This window comes from Dermacentor albipictus, chromosome 10, assembly GCF_038994185.2.
Source record: "Dermacentor albipictus isolate Rhodes 1998 colony chromosome 10, USDA_Dalb.pri_finalv2, whole genome shotgun sequence".
Taxonomy (NCBI): Eukaryota; Metazoa; Arthropoda; class Arachnida; order Ixodida; family Ixodidae; genus Dermacentor; species Dermacentor albipictus.
Window position 1 is genome coordinate 21,110,742 of NC_091830.1, and position 22,036 is coordinate 21,132,777.

At 46.0% G+C, this 22,036-nt stretch overlaps 1 protein-coding gene across 5 annotated transcripts in view; it reads right to left on the reverse strand.

Moving 5' to 3' along the window:
- Positions 1-22,036, reverse strand: part of LOC135919705 (inositol 1,4,5-triphosphate receptor associated 2-like) — a 222,017-nt gene that overhangs the window by 124,267 nt on the left and 75,714 nt on the right. For all 5 annotated transcript variants that reach the window (XM_065453557.2, XM_065453558.1, XM_065453556.1 and 2 more), the window contains exons 14-19: positions 21,442-21,494; positions 20,685-20,758; positions 18,765-18,877; positions 3,399-3,439; positions 1,233-1,264; positions 390-434 (exon numbers count right to left, since the gene is read on the reverse strand). In XM_065453557.2, the coding sequence (XP_065309629.1) occupies positions 390-434; positions 1,233-1,264; positions 3,399-3,439; positions 18,765-18,877; positions 20,685-20,758; positions 21,442-21,494 (358 nt within the window). The remainder of the gene's footprint in view (positions 1-389; positions 435-1,232; positions 1,265-3,398; positions 3,440-18,764; positions 18,878-20,684; positions 20,759-21,441; positions 21,495-22,036) is intronic.

A 22,036-nucleotide genomic window follows, 5' to 3' on the forward strand; every position in this document is an offset into this window, starting at 1 on the left:
AAGAAAGCAAAAAAAGAATAGGTCTTCATTTTCGGTTGGATTACACTGACATGTAGAAGTAAGAAAAGGGGGAAATTAAACGGGATGAAAAGGCAACTTGACACCTGTAGGAGCCAAACCCACATGTTCCACATTAGGCATGCAATGCTCTATGAATTGAGCTACGGTGACAGCTGCTTTGGTTTGGCACTTTTGTATGCATACAAGATCTGACCCTGGGAGCATTAGCCATCCATAGTCCCATAGTTTTAATTTAAACCACATTGTAATTTCCAATATGCTTTCCAAGGCTTCATTGTCTCTTGGCTTCATGTGGTTATGCATCTAAGAAGGTAGGAGGTATCAAGTTTGTTATGCAGTCTGAGAACAGATGGCGCTAGGGCACTTACCGACTCTGGGCTGATGTCCTCGAGGGCAGACACCAGCTGCCTATCCTGCAAACGGCACAAGGACAACACATGAAAGCGTAGTCAGGTTTAGACTTTAGGACCTCTGAACGGGCAGAAATAAAAGCAGCAGCAAATCAATCAATCAACCAACCAACAAAAGGCTTCAACTTTTTTACCATTTACACATATAAAAATTGCATAAATGTTATAACCAGTAACACCTCAGTGACAAGACATTGGAACTTAACAATACTATCTAAAGAAAAGTAATAAAGCCAACATCCACTGCATTTCTCCATGTTACTGTTAAGTTATGTTACGTTAAGTTATGTTAAGTTATGTTAAGTTATGCTACTGACACAGTAGTTTTATTCACCAGCAAATGGTGGCACTGCTGCATAAGCCTGGACATTTCAAATTTCTTAGCCTTGCCAAAGGCTATGTGACGTCTAAGCAAACCTAGTTATCAGCCAACATCAATATAAGGACACAACAATAATAATGAGAACTGACATGATTTAAAGAAGAGGAAGGAAAGGTCAGGTGCTCTCTCGAGCAATAATGTGAAGCTTGCTGTCACAGGTAAAGAAATTATATTTGCCGCATCTGTTTGCGAACGCAATGTCTAGGGCCTAGTTAGCAATGATTAGTTGGCAATGTTGAATAATTGTTTCATGGTTTCTACAAACGTGCGGCCAGTTGGTACAGAAAACAAGGGAACAGGGCTAGAAATGGCACATCTTGAAGCTACAGCTAGTTTCCAGCAGAGCAATTTCGCACAGGATGGACAAAACCAAAAATATATCGAACTACAAATTTAAAAAACATATGCAGCCAACATACCTGCTGTGCCAGAGCCAGCACAGACGCGGCTCCTGAAAAACATCACACAAGCCGAATTTGTGGACAAGCACATTGCAGCAGCATGCAATGCATTCTCACAGGCCAAGGGTAGATGCTGTCGGTACCCTGAACCACAGGAAAACCTTAACATGTCAATTTATGAAAGTGGGCCAACATCTTCGCGCTTCTCTGAAGAGGTTTTAAATGTGCAGCAACTATAAGGCTTCTATCAACTGCATCTTCCTAATACACAATAAATTCCCCTTAACATAAACAGCTAAATGAAGGTTTCGGATAAGGTGAACCCTTTGAGGGCACCTTTATTTATCTCTCTATAGGTTAAGCTAAATGTCTGGTAAGGTGAATATATATCTGAATTCAGCACAGAGAGGCCTCTGAATCAAAGGGGCAAAAAGCAATGGACAAACCCACAGCAATGCGAGCCAGTACATGCACACAAAGGCAGTTCCATGCGTGAACAATGTAATGCAACTTTCTCTCACGTTTTTCTTTCTTTTTTTTTGTGCTGCTCTGTCATCATATATTCCATCTCCTACCCAAAGCATCTTTTCAAAACCCTTCGTTCATGCTGTGAATAGGTTTACATGCTACTCAATCTATCGCTGCGATCTTCCACTCATGCTCTGGCATTTGAGATATCGTCATGCGTGGTAATTTCTGTAACGCAGAGCCAAACATTCTCCCTGCTCTTTCCTTCAAGTTTCTTGACCTCTTGCGTGTTCGACACCAGTGCTAAGTCTAAGTAGTATATAATCAGTCTCATACAAAGCAAACAACACTATGAAAGTAATGAGAGACTTCTTTCACTTTGCATTCACAACCAAAATATAGTGTGATGTGTGAAAGACTTTTCATGTATTTCAAGGTAACGTTAAGTCTCATTCTTTTACGTCACAATATACAATGTATTTATTAAATGGAAGACATCGCAGATATGAACCCATTAGACAGTTTTAGTTAAACGTACGCAACTTATAGCGTATGCTCTACGTTATAGTATAGCGTACGCTAAGCAGCACATGTTTGTTACAGTTTTAGTTGCCCTGCGAGATGTTCAGAACTCGGAGGCTATAAGCCGTCGTGCAGCTATCTTCTGACTGGAGCGATAGGTGGCGCTGACATCTCGAATGTATCTTTCGTTAGACTTCGACTCATTCAAAACGGGAAGCAATCTCGAAAACTGTGCAAGATTATCCACAATACTCTGTCGTCGAAGTGGCTTGAGACTAAGCGAAAGCCGTTTACACAGTCATTTGCTATGAACAGAGTGAATTTTACAAAGGCAACACCCAATTCAATTCGAAGCGGGCAGCTGGGACCGCCGCCATGTTTTCCGCAAACTATGCAAACGACGCAAGGACGCTAACACTAAATTTGAGAAATAGCATGCGTACGCTATACGCTATGGGTCGTTTAGCGTTCCGCGCATGCACAGTATCGACCTGCCATATTATAGTGTATGCAGTGCTATAGCGTACGCTAAACTAAAACTGTCTATTAACTTCCAAACAAGTGGAGTAATGTGTTTCTGCGACTAGATGCCACAGCACATTGCTTGTGCTCTTGGACCGCCGCCATGTTTTCCGCAAACTATGCAAACCACGCAAGCACGCTAACACTAAATTTGAGAAATAGCATGCGTACGCTATACGCTATGGGTCGTTTAGCATTCCGCACATGCACAGTATCGACCTGCCATATTATAGTGTATGCAATGCTATAGCGTACGCTAAACTAAAACTGTCTATTAACTGCCAAACAAGTGGAGTAACGTGTTTCTGCGACTAGATGCCACAGCACATTGCTTGTGCTCTCAAATGAAACATAGCATGTGGCATACTGAAAGCGTGAAGTTGGCTAAATAAGTTATTCGACGTAAATGGATGCCTAAAGGGTGTGGTCGCAGCATATGGAGTAGTTGGTTTGTTCGATTCAGAAAAAGTGCTTAGTTAATAGAACTAGCTATTCTATACAAAGTGTCACACGTGAGAAACACCTGCACTGTGAAATGCAGTGAGGGTGCGATGACCGCACTACTTTGTTAACTTCGTACCATTGCCTGCTGAGCACCGAACCCAGTTCAACGACCCTAAAAAGGCCATTATGCATTTAGAAATAAGAAGGATGCTGGAAAGTTGTGCTCACCGGCATGCGATTCCAGGACCCTGACAGCTTCATCGTTCAACCTGCAGAACGAGTTGTTGGAGACCAATTAAGTTTACCGGAGCTCGGAAGCATCGGGCACAAAACTTCAAACAAGTGCACAGTATGGTCCACTAATAAAGGGAACACTTAATTTGCATTCGATTCAACATAATTTGAATGCATTATCAACTGCATACAGTAAAATGCTTGATGTGATATATCAGGTCGACCTAGACTATATGGGTAAAAAAATTATGGCCAAGGCCTTCATTTCAAAAGTGAACAGTAACTGGTACCGCAATACTAATTTGTGGGTCTTTTTAACAGTGGGCAATACTGTACCGACTTTCCCAGCTAAATCGCTGGATGACTTCAATCAAAATTTCGTTTAAAGATAGGATTTCACAGTGAGCATGGTTTAACACCATGTTTTTTGGCATCACCACTTTCATCCACAAATAATAATCAGACAGCCCACATCATGCATGTTGTCTGTGGCAACACCACTCTGAAGCTTTCTATTTCACTGCAAAAGAACAGTGGGTCTTACTGTCACAGCTATAGAGGACATTTTTCTTGCCATAGCTGTGGCAGATGGTGTCGTCATTTTTATTCAGTCGAACAGTTTGAATTCATTGAGGACAAAGCTGGTACTAATGCCAGAAAATGTGGTACTAAACCAAATTTGCTGTAAAGTGCTACCATTAGGCAAAATTTGAGTGTTAATTTGCCAGCAGTTTAGCTACAAGAGTCATACTACTTGCTTGACTATGACTATGACAGTAAGACATAAGTTTGCGATTGGTCAGCCAGTGGGCAATGTGCAAATAAATGGTAGAGCTAATACATGCACAGACCTAGGTGCACTCTCAGTCAAGTTAGCCATGCAGGATGCACCAAAAGCACATAAATTAGTGCAGACTAATGCTTCCTAGACCATCACAGATATTACTAGACCTTGACCTTACAGCCTGTGTTTGTGGCTCAACAAAATGACTATCTAAGTTGTTAAAACTTAAGACACGAAGTGCGTCATTCAAACTTATTCACCAGCATAAGCTGACACATATAGCTCCGATGACCGTAGTGCAGGTTATGGTACATTCTCCAGGCTTCAAAAATGAGTGCCGACAAAATTTCTCATGTTCTCGCCTAAAGTGATGGCAGCGTTTGATATACAAGAATCTTGCTTGTAGGATGGAAATGTCACCTTCCATTTCCAATACTGCAAGCTGACTTTTCCCATGGCATCACATGTTCCTCAACCTTGGAGTACAATTAAAGTTAAAGCAGTGATTAACTGCAATGCCGAGATGCAAGTTGGCCTTCAATTATCACAACATCGCAAGTAAAATTTCAGTGTTTATGCATCACCTGGCAATAAAGGACATGAAAGTGCAACATTGCAATGCTGCTTTGATTGCACTACATTAGTGATTTCCAGTAAAGTTCCAGTAAACAAGTACCGTGCACCACACAGTTCACTGGTTGTGGCACTAGTCATACACCAATACTGAAAGCCCTTACATCAGCACTATGCATAGTCTTTCCTCTAGAATCATGCACACTACAGTCTCCAAGCAAACTTAATTCCATAATGAGCAATTAATGAACTTAAGATGAACACAGGAAACACACACGTATGCAGAAGTCTCATCAAAGCAACAATGGCATGGTGGGAATGTCCCTATTTCAACAGTCACGGTATACTGTACAGTGACACCTAGTCAGACTCCTGCAGGATCACTACCAGGAAAAAAGAATAATGCCCAGGAATGTCAACTCTCTACTATTATGGGCATCAATTTTCTTATCCACGAAGTCACAGAAGTGCTCAAGCAGCATGCTGCTACAAGCAAAAAAAAGGGTTGAGCAACGGGGAGCGTGCACTTCGCTGACAGGAGAGCACGGTGCATCTTGCACATGCATCACAATGCATCACGTGACATTGAGACAGAGGTGACTACTGCGTTTTTTTTACGAGCAGCAGGAAGAGATATTCGTTCTCAAACCTCTGGGGCTGCCGTGAGCCACACTGCGAAACGCAGCTGCCCATTGGCTAGCTCGCCGGATGGTGTAGTCTAGCTCTGGCCAATTGCCTTGTTTGTGCCACGGTGGCGGTGTCTTTCCCAAGGTCACCACACATTGTGGCTCACTGATAGGGCAACAGAAAGAAAAACAATGACAATGCCCAAGTGAGGTCACAGAAGAGGCAACCTGTAATTGACTGCAAAGCATAATAGTATGGTTTCTTCAGGTGGATGTGATATACAGCAGAGCGATCAGCACAAGAAGGACAAGAAAGAGAGAGACAGACAAGAGCACTACACCAGCAGACAAGATTTCCTTTATAGACGACTAAGGCTAATCTCTTCATTTTGGAAACTGGCTGTAGAATGAAGAACAAGGTAAAAATAGAAGACAGGACACATCCAGTCTTCCATCCTGTATTGACCATGTCCTCTGCTCAGTCTGTCTTTTCGTAACATGCACTGTTCACTGCTGTTCTATTCTATTGCTCCCTTGCCATTTTCCATGGCTTCTATATCTTGGCTTGAGGTACTGATAATCGCTCAAGTTCTTTCTATATTAAGGTGCCTGATATTACAAAAGATATTATAAAATAATAAGGAAACAACAAGGGCATTGCTACAGTACTTAAGGTCAACAGGTCTCTGCAACTGATTATAAAATTTGTGCGCACCTTCAACAGTGTGCCCAACAAGTGCTCTCTCTCTCTCTTCCATTCTCTCTTTTAACCCCCGTTTATCCCCTTTGCCTAGCAGAGGGTATCAAATTGACATGTGTCTAGTTCACCTCTATGCCTTTCATTGCCTGCACACTCTGTCTACCTATCAGTGCAGTGGCCCTCTCTGTGTCAAGTCTTCTTCTGCTGTTTCTTTGTCCCTAGCCCAATATTTCTTGCCTTGCTTCTTCAAGTAAGCGGTGTGTTTCTTCAGGTAGCTGTACAAAGTTTCAAGAAGACTTCTTCAATTACTAACAGGTTAAGGAGCCTTCCTCAAGCAAGATCAGAAACACGCACAAGACACAACATGTACGAAAAAACTCTGCTACGAAAGATTAAAGTACGAGCGTGCTTTTCATCCTTAGAATATGGGAATGTAGATGCCTTGTTTATCAAGCTGATGATGAATCACACCACTTTACGAAGACAGCACACAAGAATGTACAGCACATTTCACATAGGCACCCTTGGAAGACATCATCAAATGCCAGTCACCACCTGTTTACAAATACACGAAAGAAAATCTGAAAACAAAGTTGACAACCTGCACACACTGTGCAATCTTCAAAGGAGCGACCAGTGCCTTCATTCTCATTGCCTCACTAGTGATTACCTGGAGTGTCATCTCTTGAATGATTTGACTTGCACTAGAACATGCCATGACATTTATGCCATGACCTATCATTTATGTTTGCCACACACTATTGTCATACTATGCCAGTTTTGGTACATACTAAGTTAACCAAACGACTATGAGAGCACCAAGAGGTAGGTGGCTAGACAGATCGATACTGTAAAGGTGGCAAATGTTCACAAAGAGTTGCTTCACAATTAAAATGAAATATGACTTGGCCATGGACCAACTGCTACAGTTATTTTTATTGCTTGCTAATGCATGTTCCATACAGGCTTCAACTGGGAATTGGTGCAAGTCTTACTTCAATTCGCATATGTGTGCAGAAAAAAAGATCAGCTGATAGTCGGCACACATTGATGTTTTCTTGTCATCTTTTCACATTGCTGAATATATTCAAGAAGGAAAGAATGCTTTTACAGGAGAAATGTGTTCTAATAAGGACCCTGAGCTGCTGAATGCAAGGTGGCACACTTCACTGTCTTTATCGAAGATGCCTGCTTCCTAGGCCAATCGCACAAATCTCGTGCGATTTGTTGGTTTCAAAGACAATGTGAGAGATCAAACTAGTTGGTATTTAATGAACAAGATCTTTATGTGCAGAAACTATGGACATTAGAGTGGACAATCATAACCACCAGCGAAGTAAAATACACTTGGTTACAGCAATATTAGCTGTATTTTTCTGGTTGGGCTCTAAGCCACCAGGTGGCAGCACCATGCAGGCCATTCACGTTTGCACCTCGGCTGATCTGGTAAAATAGCAGCCCCGCTTGTGCTCACCCGAATACCGGACACGCCAAAACTCTCTACTGAAGAGATATGCCTCCTATGTGTGGCTCCTATGTGGGTTATACACATAGGAGCCACAAGGGAAAACAATCCACTAATCCAATAAACTAATAAACTAATCTGATCCAATAATCTAATCCAATCCAATCCACTACACTAATCCAATACACCCATCCACTAATCCAATACACAAGGGAAAACAAGCCGAGAGTTTTCAAAGTGATATAAAATCTAAATCAGCAGCTAGAAATTGAGGCATACATATCTCACGTCGGATAAAATGTCTTCTATGAAAGCATGTTCTCAATAGTAAAATTTGGTTGCAAATTAGTGGTTATGCTTGTCTTATTCCTTGTGTGTTTATGGTTTCTGCATGCTAAACAATTTCGGTTTTAAACCTCAAAAAGCACTGTACGAGTGACATAAGTACAGAAAATACTGACAGCCACACAAGTACACTGCCATAACCAAACCTTTGAGAGCTTTATCATAAAAGAGAGTTGCAAGCATACATATATGGAATGCCAGCTGGTATGCATATAATGTAATATCGGATTTCACATAATGGAATACCAGATGGGATATTATCAAACAAGCTGTATAGCAAAATACTATGAAAGAGAAAAAGTGTCATCCACTCGCATGTAGCGCAAAGCTACAAACGAAACCCATATACATTTCTGAAAAGTTTCGCATTCGAGAAAAAATTTGTCTTTGTAAGAGATTCAAACCCGGGACCAATGCCTTTCTAGAGCAGTCGCTCTACCATCTAGCTAGCCAGGAGGCTAGCAGATCGCAGTGCGAGGGCTAGCCCATACGGTTATCTGAGAAACCCAAATAGGTTTCCTTTGTAGCTTCGTGCTACATTTGGGTGCATGAGCATTTTCCCATTACATGAGATTTCCTCCACCTTGCAGGATTCCGCAGAACTGATTTGCCGTAACAGAATATCGGATGGCATATAAACAAATACCAGACAGTATATAAAAGAATACTGGAACATATTGAAGCAAGCACGGAAATTTGCTGCAACTTCCTCTCATACAGTTTAAAGAAAGAAACTTTGTCATAATCTTTGTTAACTGCATTGCATGAATATGCATGCTTAAACTTGATGATAGTGACAATCATCACAAAGGAATCTTCGCAAGATTTCATTTTTCAGAGATGTGCAGTGTCGGTTAATTTTGCAAGGCAAAGTCACCGTGTGGTGAAGATTATGACTTCCTCAGAATTCGGCATTAGGTTTTAATTGTTTTTAGAACTATTCCTTAAATTCTTAAACCATAGTTTTAAATCACCTTCTGTAAAGATGAGTCAATGGTGGGAACTTGAAAAGGGAAAACAATCCGAGAGTTTTCAAAGTGGTATCAAATCTAAATCAGCAGCTATAAATTGAGGCATAAATATCTGACGTTGGATAAAATGGGGGCAAAGACAGTGAACTTTGCCAAACTACCCTGACAAATTTTACCAGAGCTATATACATCCCTAAAAAGTCACTGAAGTAAGAGAAACTCCTAGATGGCAAAGTTGTTAAGATAAATAAAAATTTCTAAATTTAGCAAATTTCTTGCTAAGTTACCAACACTGGAGAGATGTCCAATTGAAGATCACTGCAAGCTCAACACAGTTGATAACAGGTTTACGACTGTCTTGCTACACTAAATCTCTCCGCTCAAAAAGCTCCCCAATAACTGTGGCAAAAGACACAAAACCGTTGTGGAAGAAGAAGATGACAAAGAAAGAAATAGTTGAGGCCATCAATTCCCAAACAGATAAATGTGGCCAAGAACAATATTCTGCAGGTTCCGACAGCGTCGAACAAGTGTCCCTTTTTGCCGTTCCAGAACAGCCAATGTGATAGGCAAAAGAGCACAACTCCCACAATTGGAGAAAACAACAATCTCAAAGGAAGAAAAAACAAGAAAGTGAAAAGAAAAAAATGCCAAGGAGCACAACCAAGCAGAAGGAGCATTCAAGCAGAACCCAGCTCTGGCACGCGAAGATCAACTTTCACGAGGCGTGCCCAAAAGGATTTGCTGGCGGAGACGAGGGTCCCAAAATAGCGAGTGGGGGAATCCAGCAGGCAGCGCTGCAGTCAGGCGAGAAGAAAAAAGCAAAACAACAGCCGATGAGGAAAATCGGGAAGCGGCACCCACGCACGGGCACCTGCAGCGGAATGCACGGCTGCCGGCTACCCTCCATAGCTACCACTCCGGCACAGTGTCGCCGTGTAGGACGTGTTTCATAACACGAGCGACGTGAGAAAAAGATTATGAGAAGGGCTTCGGGAAGGCGCGCGCGCGCGTGACCGTTTTATAAAACGCGCGCCACGGCCGCGGTTACAAACAACTGGCGCGGGTCAACCGAAACAAAGAAAAAGAAACGAAAAAATACAAAACAAGACACGCGCGCCAAGCCACGACAAGTCGTTGCGAAGTTTCGCCGCCGACGAAGACGACGCAACACACACCACCGACAAACTCGCACTTGCAAACGACTTCGCGACAAAAAGCGCGGAGAAGCAGCGCGGTCACCACATTGCAAACGGGTCGACGCCAACGTCCCGAACAGGGCAAACCGAAGGCACGCGGAAAGCGAAACCAGTTGCAGTTGCAGCCAAACGCACCACGCACCGGGGCGCAGCACGGCGCCGTCGACGTCGGCAAAGCAGCGTCAGGGCGACGGTGGTGCATTATCTCCCAGGAGATCGGGCACGGCGGAGGCGGCTTTGAACGTGCACGCCGCTCCCTACGCTGGCGGCGTCAGCATCACACCGGCCGGGAGCGAGTCCGCAGAGCGACAGGCTCACGCGGCCGTACGCAAGGCAGTTCCCTCAAGGACGACGACCTACTTTCCCGCCGGAGGAAGGGGAAAAGGGGAGACACCGGGATAAAGAGGGAGGAAAAGTCGGGAAGCCAGCGAAAAGGGGGGGGCGGTGAGCGAAAGCGGTGTGTCTGGGGATGGGCGCGATAGACTCCGTAGGGAAGGAAGAGGTCTGCGTGTAGCCAATTGAGGAAAGGAACGAGAGTGCGGCTGGGGTGGGACGGGGACGAGAACGGTATAGCGAAGTGGGGGGTAGGCAGGAAGGGTACGCGGAGAATCGAGAGGAAGGAAAGGAACGGGGGAGTGTGGGTGGGAGAGAGGTGTCCCTTGGCGAGAAGGCGAGTAAAGACAAAGAAACAGTGCCAGGGATGACGCGGCGAGCGCAATCGGATTGCGTCGGCGGCGACGACGCGCTGCGGCGGCCAAATCGGGAAGAGGAGCGCGCGTGCGCGCTCATGTTTCTTGGCTCTCCCGACGTTCCTTCCCTCTTCCGATCCCCATCCTCCCAGCTGGAAGAGAAAGGGGAAAATGGGGGAAGCGAAAGAAACGCGTCAGAGAAGGAGAAAGAAAGGGAACCCCAATCGATATCCTCCTGATACGCGCTCCCCATTTCACTCCACCTCCCGGGAGCGAAAGGGAAAGAGCGAAAGCCACGGAAAAGGTTTTCGGTGTCGTCTGTTATCGCTTTGTGCCTCGTCTGCCATGTCGTTTTGTGCGTCGTCTGCTAGCGCGTTCGAGCGTTACGTAAGAGGGAATTGTGGAGAAAAGGGGGAGAACACATGGACGGGAAAGAAGACTCCCGCTTGGTCCTGACGAAATGAAGCAAGCGTGAAGCGTATATATTTCGGCTCGCTCGCTCGCCGGCAGTCCCGTTTATGTAAAGTAGCCAATATAGTGGGGGCGGCCACTGCGGAAATGGTCCGTTTCTTTCAAAGTGCGTTCGCGTGTCGAAATGGAAAGGCGCCGGCAAAGCACATACAGCATTCGATCGAATCACTGGACGCAGGGACCGCGGAACGAGTTTGTACAGCTCGGAACTCATTGTCTGGACACGTAGGCGAATAAAGGGGGGCGGAGATTAACTGCAGTCGCATACGCAGCAGTGTACACGTCCCATTCCCGTCACCTCTCATGCCCTATTCCCTTTCTTTCCTCAACCCCAAAATAAAAAGGAAATGTCCCGGGATAGCGGGACGTCACGTGCACGCTGCCCACTGATCGCATAAATACAGCCATTCAGATATATTAGGCTCTTTTGGAAAACAGCGGGCTCTTAAATCGAGCCTGCGCACAAAACGACCCGAGAACAGAAAAAGAAGTCCACGGGATGGCAGCTTTCCAAAGTGGAAAACGGCGCTAGAATAGACGGGACGAAAAACGGTGCGTCGTCTCGCAGAGCTGTTTTTAACAGTGCAAAGAACTGAGAATGAGAAGTAGCACTATGAGGAAAGTGCTCTTTCTTGCGGACGCCAGGATGGAAGAAGTGCATGGCCTAGCTGACTCACTCTACTTTTTCTTTGAATCTCCGCAAGAATAATGTCAAGCACCTGCGCTTGCTGCTGTTCTAGAAACCATCGTAAACCACAAGAAAGCACTCTCGTTTGCTTACCATTCACTCTGCCACCTCGTCTACCTCGATATTACCGCAAATTATTTTCCGTTCGCTCCCCCCCCCCCCCACTCACTGCATTTTTAGGTATCGCTCTAATTTCGCCTCCCTAGGGTTGTTAAACTTGCCCCCAAGCGGGAATCGAACCTGGGGCCTCGTGCTCAGCACCAAAGCGACATATCCTATACTCCATATTACACAAGTCGCTTACAGCCCTGTGGAAGCTGCAGGACACCTTAGCCAATAGGATGGCCGAATGCTCGTCGAGATGCTTATTTTAGCGTCGAGTTGGGCTATGTTGGTCAAGGTTCGTGATTAGCGGTATAGCGCAGAGGGCAAGGACGAAGCGAGACGACCAACACGACGCTGATGATGTGTGTCGTTTCACTTTGTCCTTGTACTATGCATTGCCGCTAATCGTGAACCTCGAGATGTGTTCATCCGCGCCGCGTCCTCTGCTCCCCTCCCCCGTGATGCACTTCGCGGTATACGACGTGCACGCGCAAAGGTCCTAACATGTCGCGTGTCGCTGTAATGTATCGTGTACCAATCAAAAATAGAAGCTTTCTTATCCCGCCAAGAAGACGTGCAGTTACGTCCGGAATTATGTTCCGCTGCGCAAGGATATCGCCTGTGTGCAACTCGTACTTTCGGCAGTGCTGCCAAACATGTGAGCCATTTCGGTGGATGTAACATGCAATAAACGAGGTCAAGAGGAAGGGGGGAGCAACCCCCGCAGGGAAATCTCAACAGTTTTTGCGTGTGAACGTTTCCTGTAACATTATACAAGAACACCAACGCATGCGGACCAACAGCAGCGCATGCATTAATTCATACGCGATTCCCTCAAAAATGTACGGTACACAGTACAAGGACGCTGTACACAACCGTGTCTTTTTATTATTTTTTTGCATTCCGCCCCCACCTGAATGCAGCCGACGCGGTCGGAAATCGCGCCGCAGGTATCGACTCCGCAAGCCACGAAGCGGGTCCCTCAACAATCGCACAGTTAAAAAGTGTTGCTTAATATATGGGAGGCGGGGGGAAGCAACAGCTAAAACAACTGAAGAACGGCCTCCGCTGCAGGGCTCGATACCCGAGCGGCTGTTCACATGCATCGGCGTACGCTCCCTCCCTTCACTTCGTGCTCCTCTCGGACGTGCTGCTCCAGGCGAGCGTCTAAATATAGAACTGCGAGTCCGACCGCCTGCGGCTGCAAGAGACGCCGCAATCAGTTAACTTGGCCGCGAGACCGCATAATATGCCCACCGGACCGGGAGGACTTAGGGCGACGAGAAGACGTGCAGAACAAGCGTAACCTTACGAGAGCTGAAAAGGCGGTTTCGAAAAGGACGCTGGAGCGCGCGTATATATATACGTATAATTATATACTAGGCGGAATTACCTGCCCCTGCGGTAAACGAGTTTTAAGCGCCTCGTGGCTACGAAATTTAAAGACGAACTTTGAACACGACTCGCTCGCCCATTCTATAGAGCGCTGGGCTTTCTTTAAAGAGACTAACACACGCGGCCTAGGTTCGAAGTCGTACTGCACACCGGCAACTATAGGAGCCGCCCTGGAAACGTTCCACATCGAATTTTTATAAAGGGACGCTATAAAGACGTGTATTAGCTTAGGCTCTAAGAGGCGCAATGACGTAAGACGGATGCATGGCAACGCCGCGTTAAGTTATATATATTATACCTCTCATGGCGCGATGTAATTTGTGACGGTTGAACTCGTTCTTGGGCTGGTTATATATAGTTGGTGCATACAATTTTTTTTGCAATAAGTTAAGCACGAATTAAACGACCCCACATATAAAGCGCACTCGGCTTGTGTCTCTATGCATGTGCGATCGTTCGTTTAGCCAAGGCCCCTGGATAAAAAAATGGCTGCGGCTTTAGCTCAGCTAACCCTGGATATGCAAAGCGAAAGCGTCGTTGAGCCTGGTTAAGAATCGGTTTCACTTGGTTAACCTTTGATTTAGCGGCAATTATTCTACTTAGGCATACAATCATCGTTAAGCCACGTATGACGGCTGTGCCGAAGTCTGTGGCTAGACATGACTGCGATTAGGCTTGGGTAGACACGCATAGTTCGACGGTGCGACGCCTGTCGTGCCACAGGGCAAGCGCGAGTGCTAGATAGTAAGCAACCCCCCGTGGTTGCTTATTGGCTACGGCGTTGGAGTGCTAAGCACGAGGTCGCGGGATCGAATGCCGGCCACGGCGACCGCATTTCGATGCGGGCGGAATGCGAAAACACTCGTGTGCTTAGATTTCGGTGCACGTTAAAGGGCCCCTCACCAGGTCTGGCCATTTTGAGCTGACAAGCGCGGAGCATACATTGCGCTATAATAATCGTGTCTGCAAAGTATTACGTCGCTATGCGCGGCGGAAAAACCCGCAATTTCAATCCGAACGCAGTTTTCCTCTTCGCTCGCGGCCGCCGCGCTCCAAGCCGGACGGTGACGTAATCGTGCCCCTGCGCCTACGTAATCGTGTCCGCAGTATGACGTAGCTCGTGGTGACACGTGACTTCGAGAATTAGTCAAGACATCTGTTGTCTGTGCAATCTGTTGCTTGGATTGACGAATTCAAGTTTAGAGAAATAATAAAACACACAAAGGGAATGTGTGTTCTTTTTTTGTTTTACTTCGCACCGAAGCAAGGGAGATGTACTTCCGCTTCGTGTGCTTGTTCCCACGGTCATGCGGTCACGTACGCAGGTACCGAAACTGTGCCATTTTCTGCCGTGTTCCAGCGCGTGATCACGCTCTGCGATCCGCTTGTTTTGCCTCAGTATTCGTGTAGCATTGAATAATACTGCTGCTCATGTTTCCTTGTGCACAGCGCGCAAAAACGTGCGCTGCGCGAACGAAACTAGTGTTCCTGTATATGCTCCCGCAGGGAGCATATACAGGAAGACTAAACGAAACAGCTCGCGCGCGACACCGTCGGCGGAAGTGCGAAGCGCCGAAAAAAAGCAAGCAAAAAAACTGGAGGACGCTTAAGCTTCGCCTTCAAGAGTGGAACGCGACAGCGTTCCCGTCGACCCGCCAAGGGATGTAAGACAATGGGCTTCGGCGCAGCGACTACGCGCCCCGCATCGGACGCGGTGAGCGTCGAGCAACGCAGCGTTCGGCGCGGCAACGAAATGTGCGCCTGAGCAAGCGACGCACGCCTCTAAGGCAACACCGCATTCACTAGAGGCGCGTTTGTACCGCTTTGAAGCATGGAACTCGTGGCTCAGTGGTAGCGCCTCCGTCTCACACTCCGGAGACCCTGGTTCGATTCCCACCCAGCCCATCTTGCAAGTTGTTTTTTATTCATGAAGGACCTGCTGGGATTTATCGCTCACGGCCAACGCCGCCAACGCCGACACCGGCTTTTCTGCGACACGAGCTCCTTAACGCTGTCGCGTTAAAAATGAAAAAAATGTGACGTATGTGTCACTCGATCCTCGAGGTGCGGTATGGGAGAACGCATGGAAGGAAGTTCGCTTGCGAAGGAGACGGTGCGAGCGAAGAGAGACTCTCACTATGCAGTGGAGCCCGCCTGCGGAAATCATGGGTTCGCGGCACTCAAATATTTATATCTCGGCTATTAATGAGCCGACTTGGAAAATGTTAGCGGGAAATTTTTGAGCGCTCCCTAGAGGACACGTAATGACTTCCAGCGTATAACCAATATTTGCTACGGGGCCGGGTGACGGGCCCTTTAAGAACCCCGGCTAGTCCAAATTTCCGGTCAGGAAGTGGTTTTCGCACGTCAAACCCCATAATTTGCATAACATGCCCTGCGTCGAAGCACAAACGGACAGGGCGCGAACGTGGTCGCTATGTACATTAATCACGTCTGTTGCATTCCGGACCCTCTACAGTGAAGCAGCTCGATCGCCGGGCGATATCCGCGGGGTGGTCAGATGCCGCTTGGCGACGACGGCTCAAAGCCTCCCGCTCCCGCGCAACGCTCAGAGAAGACAGCCCGGCCTCGCTATCATCCCGGCCAGGCGAGTGCGGCGAGTCACGTGGTCAGGCGGCGACCCAGCTGCGGAGAGCGCATGCGCCAAGCCGGCGGCGGAGCTCGGCGCGGTGCTGCTGCGGTCAAATGAACGTAAAATTGCAGGGGACGACGCAACTCGGCTCGACACGGTTAGTATAAAGCTTTCCCTTCAAAAGGTGCGGCCTGCCACGTCAGACGGGCCGCAATGGGAGCGAATGTCTCAGCCATAGTTGCATTCTCGACCGCTTGGCTGACGGGACGCGTCGGTTTCCACGGGCGACGGCACTCGAAGCGCGTCCTTAATTCACGCACTTTGTATGCCGATCCCAGGCAACATTCCACGACTGGTGGCGCCGCGGCGGATGACGGCGTTTTCGATGCATGCGGCAGGCCGCACCTTCCCTTTTGTTTTATCCAGCGTCAGTGGTTTAGCACTGAAATTATAACGAAAACCGTCGCGGTTGCGGCAGGTTTAAACAAGCGCACAATTTGCACGAGATTGGAAGACAGACAAACATAGTATAAGCACTAAGCTCTAAAGTTTATTCGATGCAGGCAAGATACATTAAACAAGCGTGGAAGGTTTACCCAGAACGCCCCGCGCACAAGCAGAAATATATCCCGTCTGTGGTGCCGTGGATCTCCGAGTCAAGTCGCGGATCTCCCAGTCAATGTCTTGGGTTGTTAAAAGGATGGTGCAGTGCGTCTCTACCAACCATGCGACCACGTACGTGACGTAACGGTGCTTGGACTGTTGTCTATGGACTGTTCGGAGAATGACTTGAGGTGGGTTCTTCATAAAGACAACAATAAAGGTTGTCTGAGGCTGATGACGATGGACAATAAATAAGTATTTTCATTCAATGAAGGTGAATTTAGCTGGTTTCATCTTTTTCTGTTTGCCTTTGCTAGAATTGCATCATGCTAAGTTTAGCTTGCAAATAAAATCAGGTGTGTGCTCAACTTGCCCGTTGTTTAGGAACTGTAATAGAATTTTGACGTTACTTTCCCACTTTGAAAGTAAAAAAGTAAGCACACGTTTGAACCACGGACGTGTTAGAATCAGGGAAAGTACCGTTTCTTTTTGTCCTCTGATTTAATTCAACCTACCACATAATTCCAACAATTTTGTCAGTCCCATCAGGGTTGATTTAACAGAAGTTTAATGTATCTGTAAGAACAACCATGGACATGACAAAAATAGGTGGGTGAGGGCGAGAGGGAAGGGACCAGCACCCATTTTTGTTTACCATGAGCAGGCACTTCTTGTGCAATTAAGACACATCTTATTTACGATTACAGTCACACCCACTTATAACGATACCGGTTTTAACAATATATCGACTACAACAATAAGACGCTGCTGCACCGTCATCTTTTGTATGTTTTCTATGGTGAAATAACCCGCTTACTACAATGCCCCCATGCCGGATGATTATCGGTTATAACGATGAAGTCTGCCTGCAGGGTGTCTGTGCTAGAAGTAATGAAATGCAGACCCCTTGAAAAGAAGAAAGAAAAGGAAATTCGAGCCGCTCAATGATTGCCTGCCATCACAATGGATGCACGCTCATTTTCCAGCCTTCTCTGCATCACCAGCTTCGTGCCCCTCTCTGGTCACCCTTCCACCCCTTCGAACACGAACAGGCTGAGGCCATAGCTCTATGGCGCAGCTCGCTCCGAAACATGAATGGACCATGCCAACTGCACTGCTCCCAGATTGCTCGCTGGCCCTTCATTCTGTACAGTTCCGCCAATGGATGAAGGCTCTCAAGCTCGCTCGTCTTTGTTGGCTGCGTCGAAGTCGTTTCCGGTCACATGGTTTCTCAGCCTCGTTTCACTAGCCACCGAAACTGATCCGCCCACTGATCATCAGCAATGCGCGATGTTGCCGGTGAAAGAAAACACACTACGGCAGATTTGGAAGCGCAACCGAAAAGACAATCGCCGTGAACATGCTTGCATGGGATAGGAACGGCAACAGTGACAGCAACAATGGCAGCGATGACGCGGTAGGGCAGGCTCCCTCAACATTGTCCTCGCAAGAGACCCCGCAGATGATTCCCTCCCTCCAAGGCTTTGTCTTCGCGAAGGACCTTCTGCTACAGAAAGTGGAGCAACTGGAGGCCTTCTAGAAAAATGTCAGCAAACTTTGTGTAAAGCTAGCAAGGCTGACGAGCATGGGCTTTTCTGGCGCAAACCAATGAGAAGTACGTAGCAAGATGCGTGTGGCGATCTCACAAATTAGAAACCTAACACATACCAGATTTTTAGCAAGAAAAATGGGCAAGGGTCTAATATGTGTTGCACAATGGAGCCAAATGAACGGCAGTTAACTGTATATGCTCATAATGAATATCGGAGACAACGAAGAAAATTTCATGTCGGACGTGAGCTTTACAAGAAGGTTCGCATATACATATTCCATTGCTATCATTCATGTGAACAGGGTTTAACGACAGTACAACAGGGCAATGTGGGGGGCACAACTTTGGCGTGTCAGCGTCGGCAGAATTTACGTACAGGCCGATGCGTTTTTGCACATGCGTTCACTTCCACATAGGCGAAGTAAATGCAACAAGTGCATCTCAATACCAATAAGTGGCTCAGTCACAGCTGCTGCACCTAACTGTCAAACAGCTAACTGCCTTGTACTTTATTATAAGCAGGTTGGAGATCTACTGCCCGTCAGACGAAGACTTCAGGTGAAGACTCTGCGATGGAAACGCGAGAAAAGCCAACACTCACGCTTGGAGGTCGCAACGAATCGTCCTCAGCACAACTAGAGTGAGTCCGAGGAAACTGCATAGCTCAGCCTGACGTCGCTCCAGCGCCAAGTGCTCCTCCTTGTGCACCGCAATCTTCGAGGAGAGAGACAAAAGAAAGAATGACAAGTGCACAGATTATTCAATGTAGCACTAATGCTGAAAAATAAGACAAAGCAGTAAAGATGTGCGTAAAACATATACAGTGAAGTCCTGACAATTCAAAATCTCTTAATGCGAATTGAAGGATAATTGACAGATAATTGACGATAATCGATGGGTAATTGACGGATAATTGACAGATAGTAACTGCTCTGTTGGTACCAGCAAAGTCCTATGTATTTCAATAGAAAAAAAGCTCCCCCGAATTCAAACTCCAAAAACAGTGCAACGATGATTTCAAACAAGATCTCTCGTTCCTGAGCACCGCTTTTCATACAAACCCGAGATAACGGGTGAGGTTTGATGCTTCGGTAGCTATCGCGATGTCATGTACCACAAAAATGAGTAGGAAAGACTCATGGGGAGCTAAGGCTGAACCGGAGCAAGCAGAGTAGTGCACGACCTCCTTTCCTATCCAGCTTAAAAGGAGCAAGAAGGAGCCACCGGCCTGCGCTCAATCATGTTAACGCACGCTCACATAGACTTAACTACAGTTTTCATACCATTGTCATGCCCATCATCAGAAACATCATTCCACTGTCTTCAGGCCATTTGTCATCATCTATTTCCAATTCCAGAAATTTGTTGTTGTCACTACATTGCCCGAACGTTAATTGCATTACCGTCGACAGTCATCAAAAGATGGATTCTGCCGCAATTGTTTCTTGCTAAGAAATCGGGTACAAGTTCAGATTTTGCTTTCTTTAGTAGCATTAATGCCATTTCCATGTTAGTTTTCTACTTGGACAAATACAAAGTGGGCGCAGATTTGACTCGGGGGAATGTTAGACCAGCGCAAATACTTCCAAATGAATTCGCACAGGCTTTTGTCGTTTTTTTTTTCTGCATCCTGCTTAATTTGACCCGCCGGATAATTTGAACAATATCGTCGGTCCTGCCAGGGTCGAATTAACAGAGTTCAACTTTATATGCAGTAAAATGATGAAAATGACTCATGAGGTGTGCTATGAACGTAAACGACATGCTAGACAGGCATGATATACTAAAACTTGTGAGTTCTATAAAAAAAACACTGCCATGTTGGCACGTGCTGAACAAAAATGATCTTGTCGCAGCAGCAGTTTCTTCGACGATATGGAGAGAGGGGACGGTTCTGGAATAATTTTGACCACCTCGGTTTCTTCAATGCACATCTCCATTGTAATACAAATGTAATTGCAATTCCAACCCCATGGCAACGGAGTGGCTAAGGCTGGGAGTCATACCCACGACCTTGAGCTCGGCAGGGGAATGCTGCAACCACACAGGGGGGTGGATGCGCAAAATTGACCGCACCATTCGAAGCCATTCAGTGAAGTGAAAGCGACGCTTTAACGAACATGCGACACTGCAGAATAGAGTCTAATCTTACACTGTCAAACTTTGTTATACTGAACTCACATCTGACACAAAAATAACCTTGATACATCTGGTCTTCTTTATAAACATATATAACTGTTACACTAACACCATTTTATGTACTTCGTATTAGTTTGTTATAGTTAGGTTCGACTGTGGTAACGATGGTGTACCTGAATTGACAACGCCTTTATTATACCTGTTATTTGCAATAAGCATACACATTAATAACTCCCCCAAAAATCACTGATTTCAGATTTTTTTTTGTTAATCCGATACTTTGCTATATTTGTTCTTGTTATGTCAAGGATCAGCTGTATATAGCATGCAAATCCAACAACCAGCTAAGGATTCTTTATAATCTCAGCAGATCTCGCCTCACCTTTGCTTCCAGTTCCCTGATGACTTCCTCTTTCCTCTCCAGCTCTTGCTCAAGCCTTGCCCGCAAGGTTTCCTCTGAAAAATTTAGAGAGCGAAAGTAAACATTAGTCCATCGTTCGTCTTCAATTCAAGCATTGACAGACAGAAGCCTCCAGCAAAACAAGCAAGAATTTCGCACTTGCAATAAAGTCATTGAAACATAAGCTTTGGGAGTGTGCAATTAGACACATCCTGTTCAAGCAACAAGCACAATGTCCCAGGGCCTGATTTGTTTGCTCAGACCTGCAGTTTGAAGCTCTAGCCCAGCCCACTGTCACTACAGGTTGCTAGAGGATCGTAGATGACATGACTGATAACATGAGGAGGGAGAAGTTATTCACAGGAAAGAAACACACTCAAATACAGTAAGGTAGCTAAAAACACACTTTTATAAAGCTTTTATGATTGGGCAACGAGATAAAAAGAAGAGCACAGAAAATAAAAGGAGGAATTTTCGACCAGGCAACAATCACACAGTAGTCAGCCCTATCAGCAAGACAAACTAACAAACCTTCTTAAAGAACAAAAAAGTAATGAAGAAAAATAGATAACTCTTACAAACAGTTTTGATATCCGTATGATATATTGGTTACTCTGTATGACAGGAGTTTCGGCGGTTAAAATTTTTATCCCTGTAATAGTACTCCTTTGATAGCCTGCAGCAATGAGTTTGACAGTATACAAACAAAAAGAAAGCACGGAAAGAAAATGGAACACACCTCCAAAGCTGGCGAAGTTCTCCGGGACCAGGGCCGATATCCTCGGTGGAAGACTGCACAAAAAAAATAAAAAATAAGAAACTGAAGCTTTACATGTCAAAACCGCTATCTGAGAAGGAGGCGTGCTGTAACAAGAGACTCTGGATCGATTTTAACCACATGGGGTTTTTTAAATGCATTTAAATCCAAGTGCATAAGCTTTCTTTCTTTTACTACCCTTCTCCCCCCATTTTGCTCTCATCAAAATGTGCCTGCTGCAGCCAGGATGGAAGCAGCAACCTTGAGCTCGGTAGTGCAATGCCGCGCCTGCTAAGCTACCACCTTCCCACTCGGTAGCTTCTACATCATCATCATCAGCAGCAGCAGCAGCAGCAGCCTGGTTACGCCCACTGCAGGGCAAAGGCCTCTCCCATACTTCTCCAACTACCCCGGTCATGTACTAATTGCGGCCATGTTGTCCCTGCAAACTACTTAATCTCATCCGCCCACCTAACTTTCTGCCGCTCCCTGCTTCCCTTGGAATCCACTCCATAACCCTTAATGACCATCGGTTATCTTCCCTCCTCATTACGTGTCCTGCCCATGCCCCCCATTT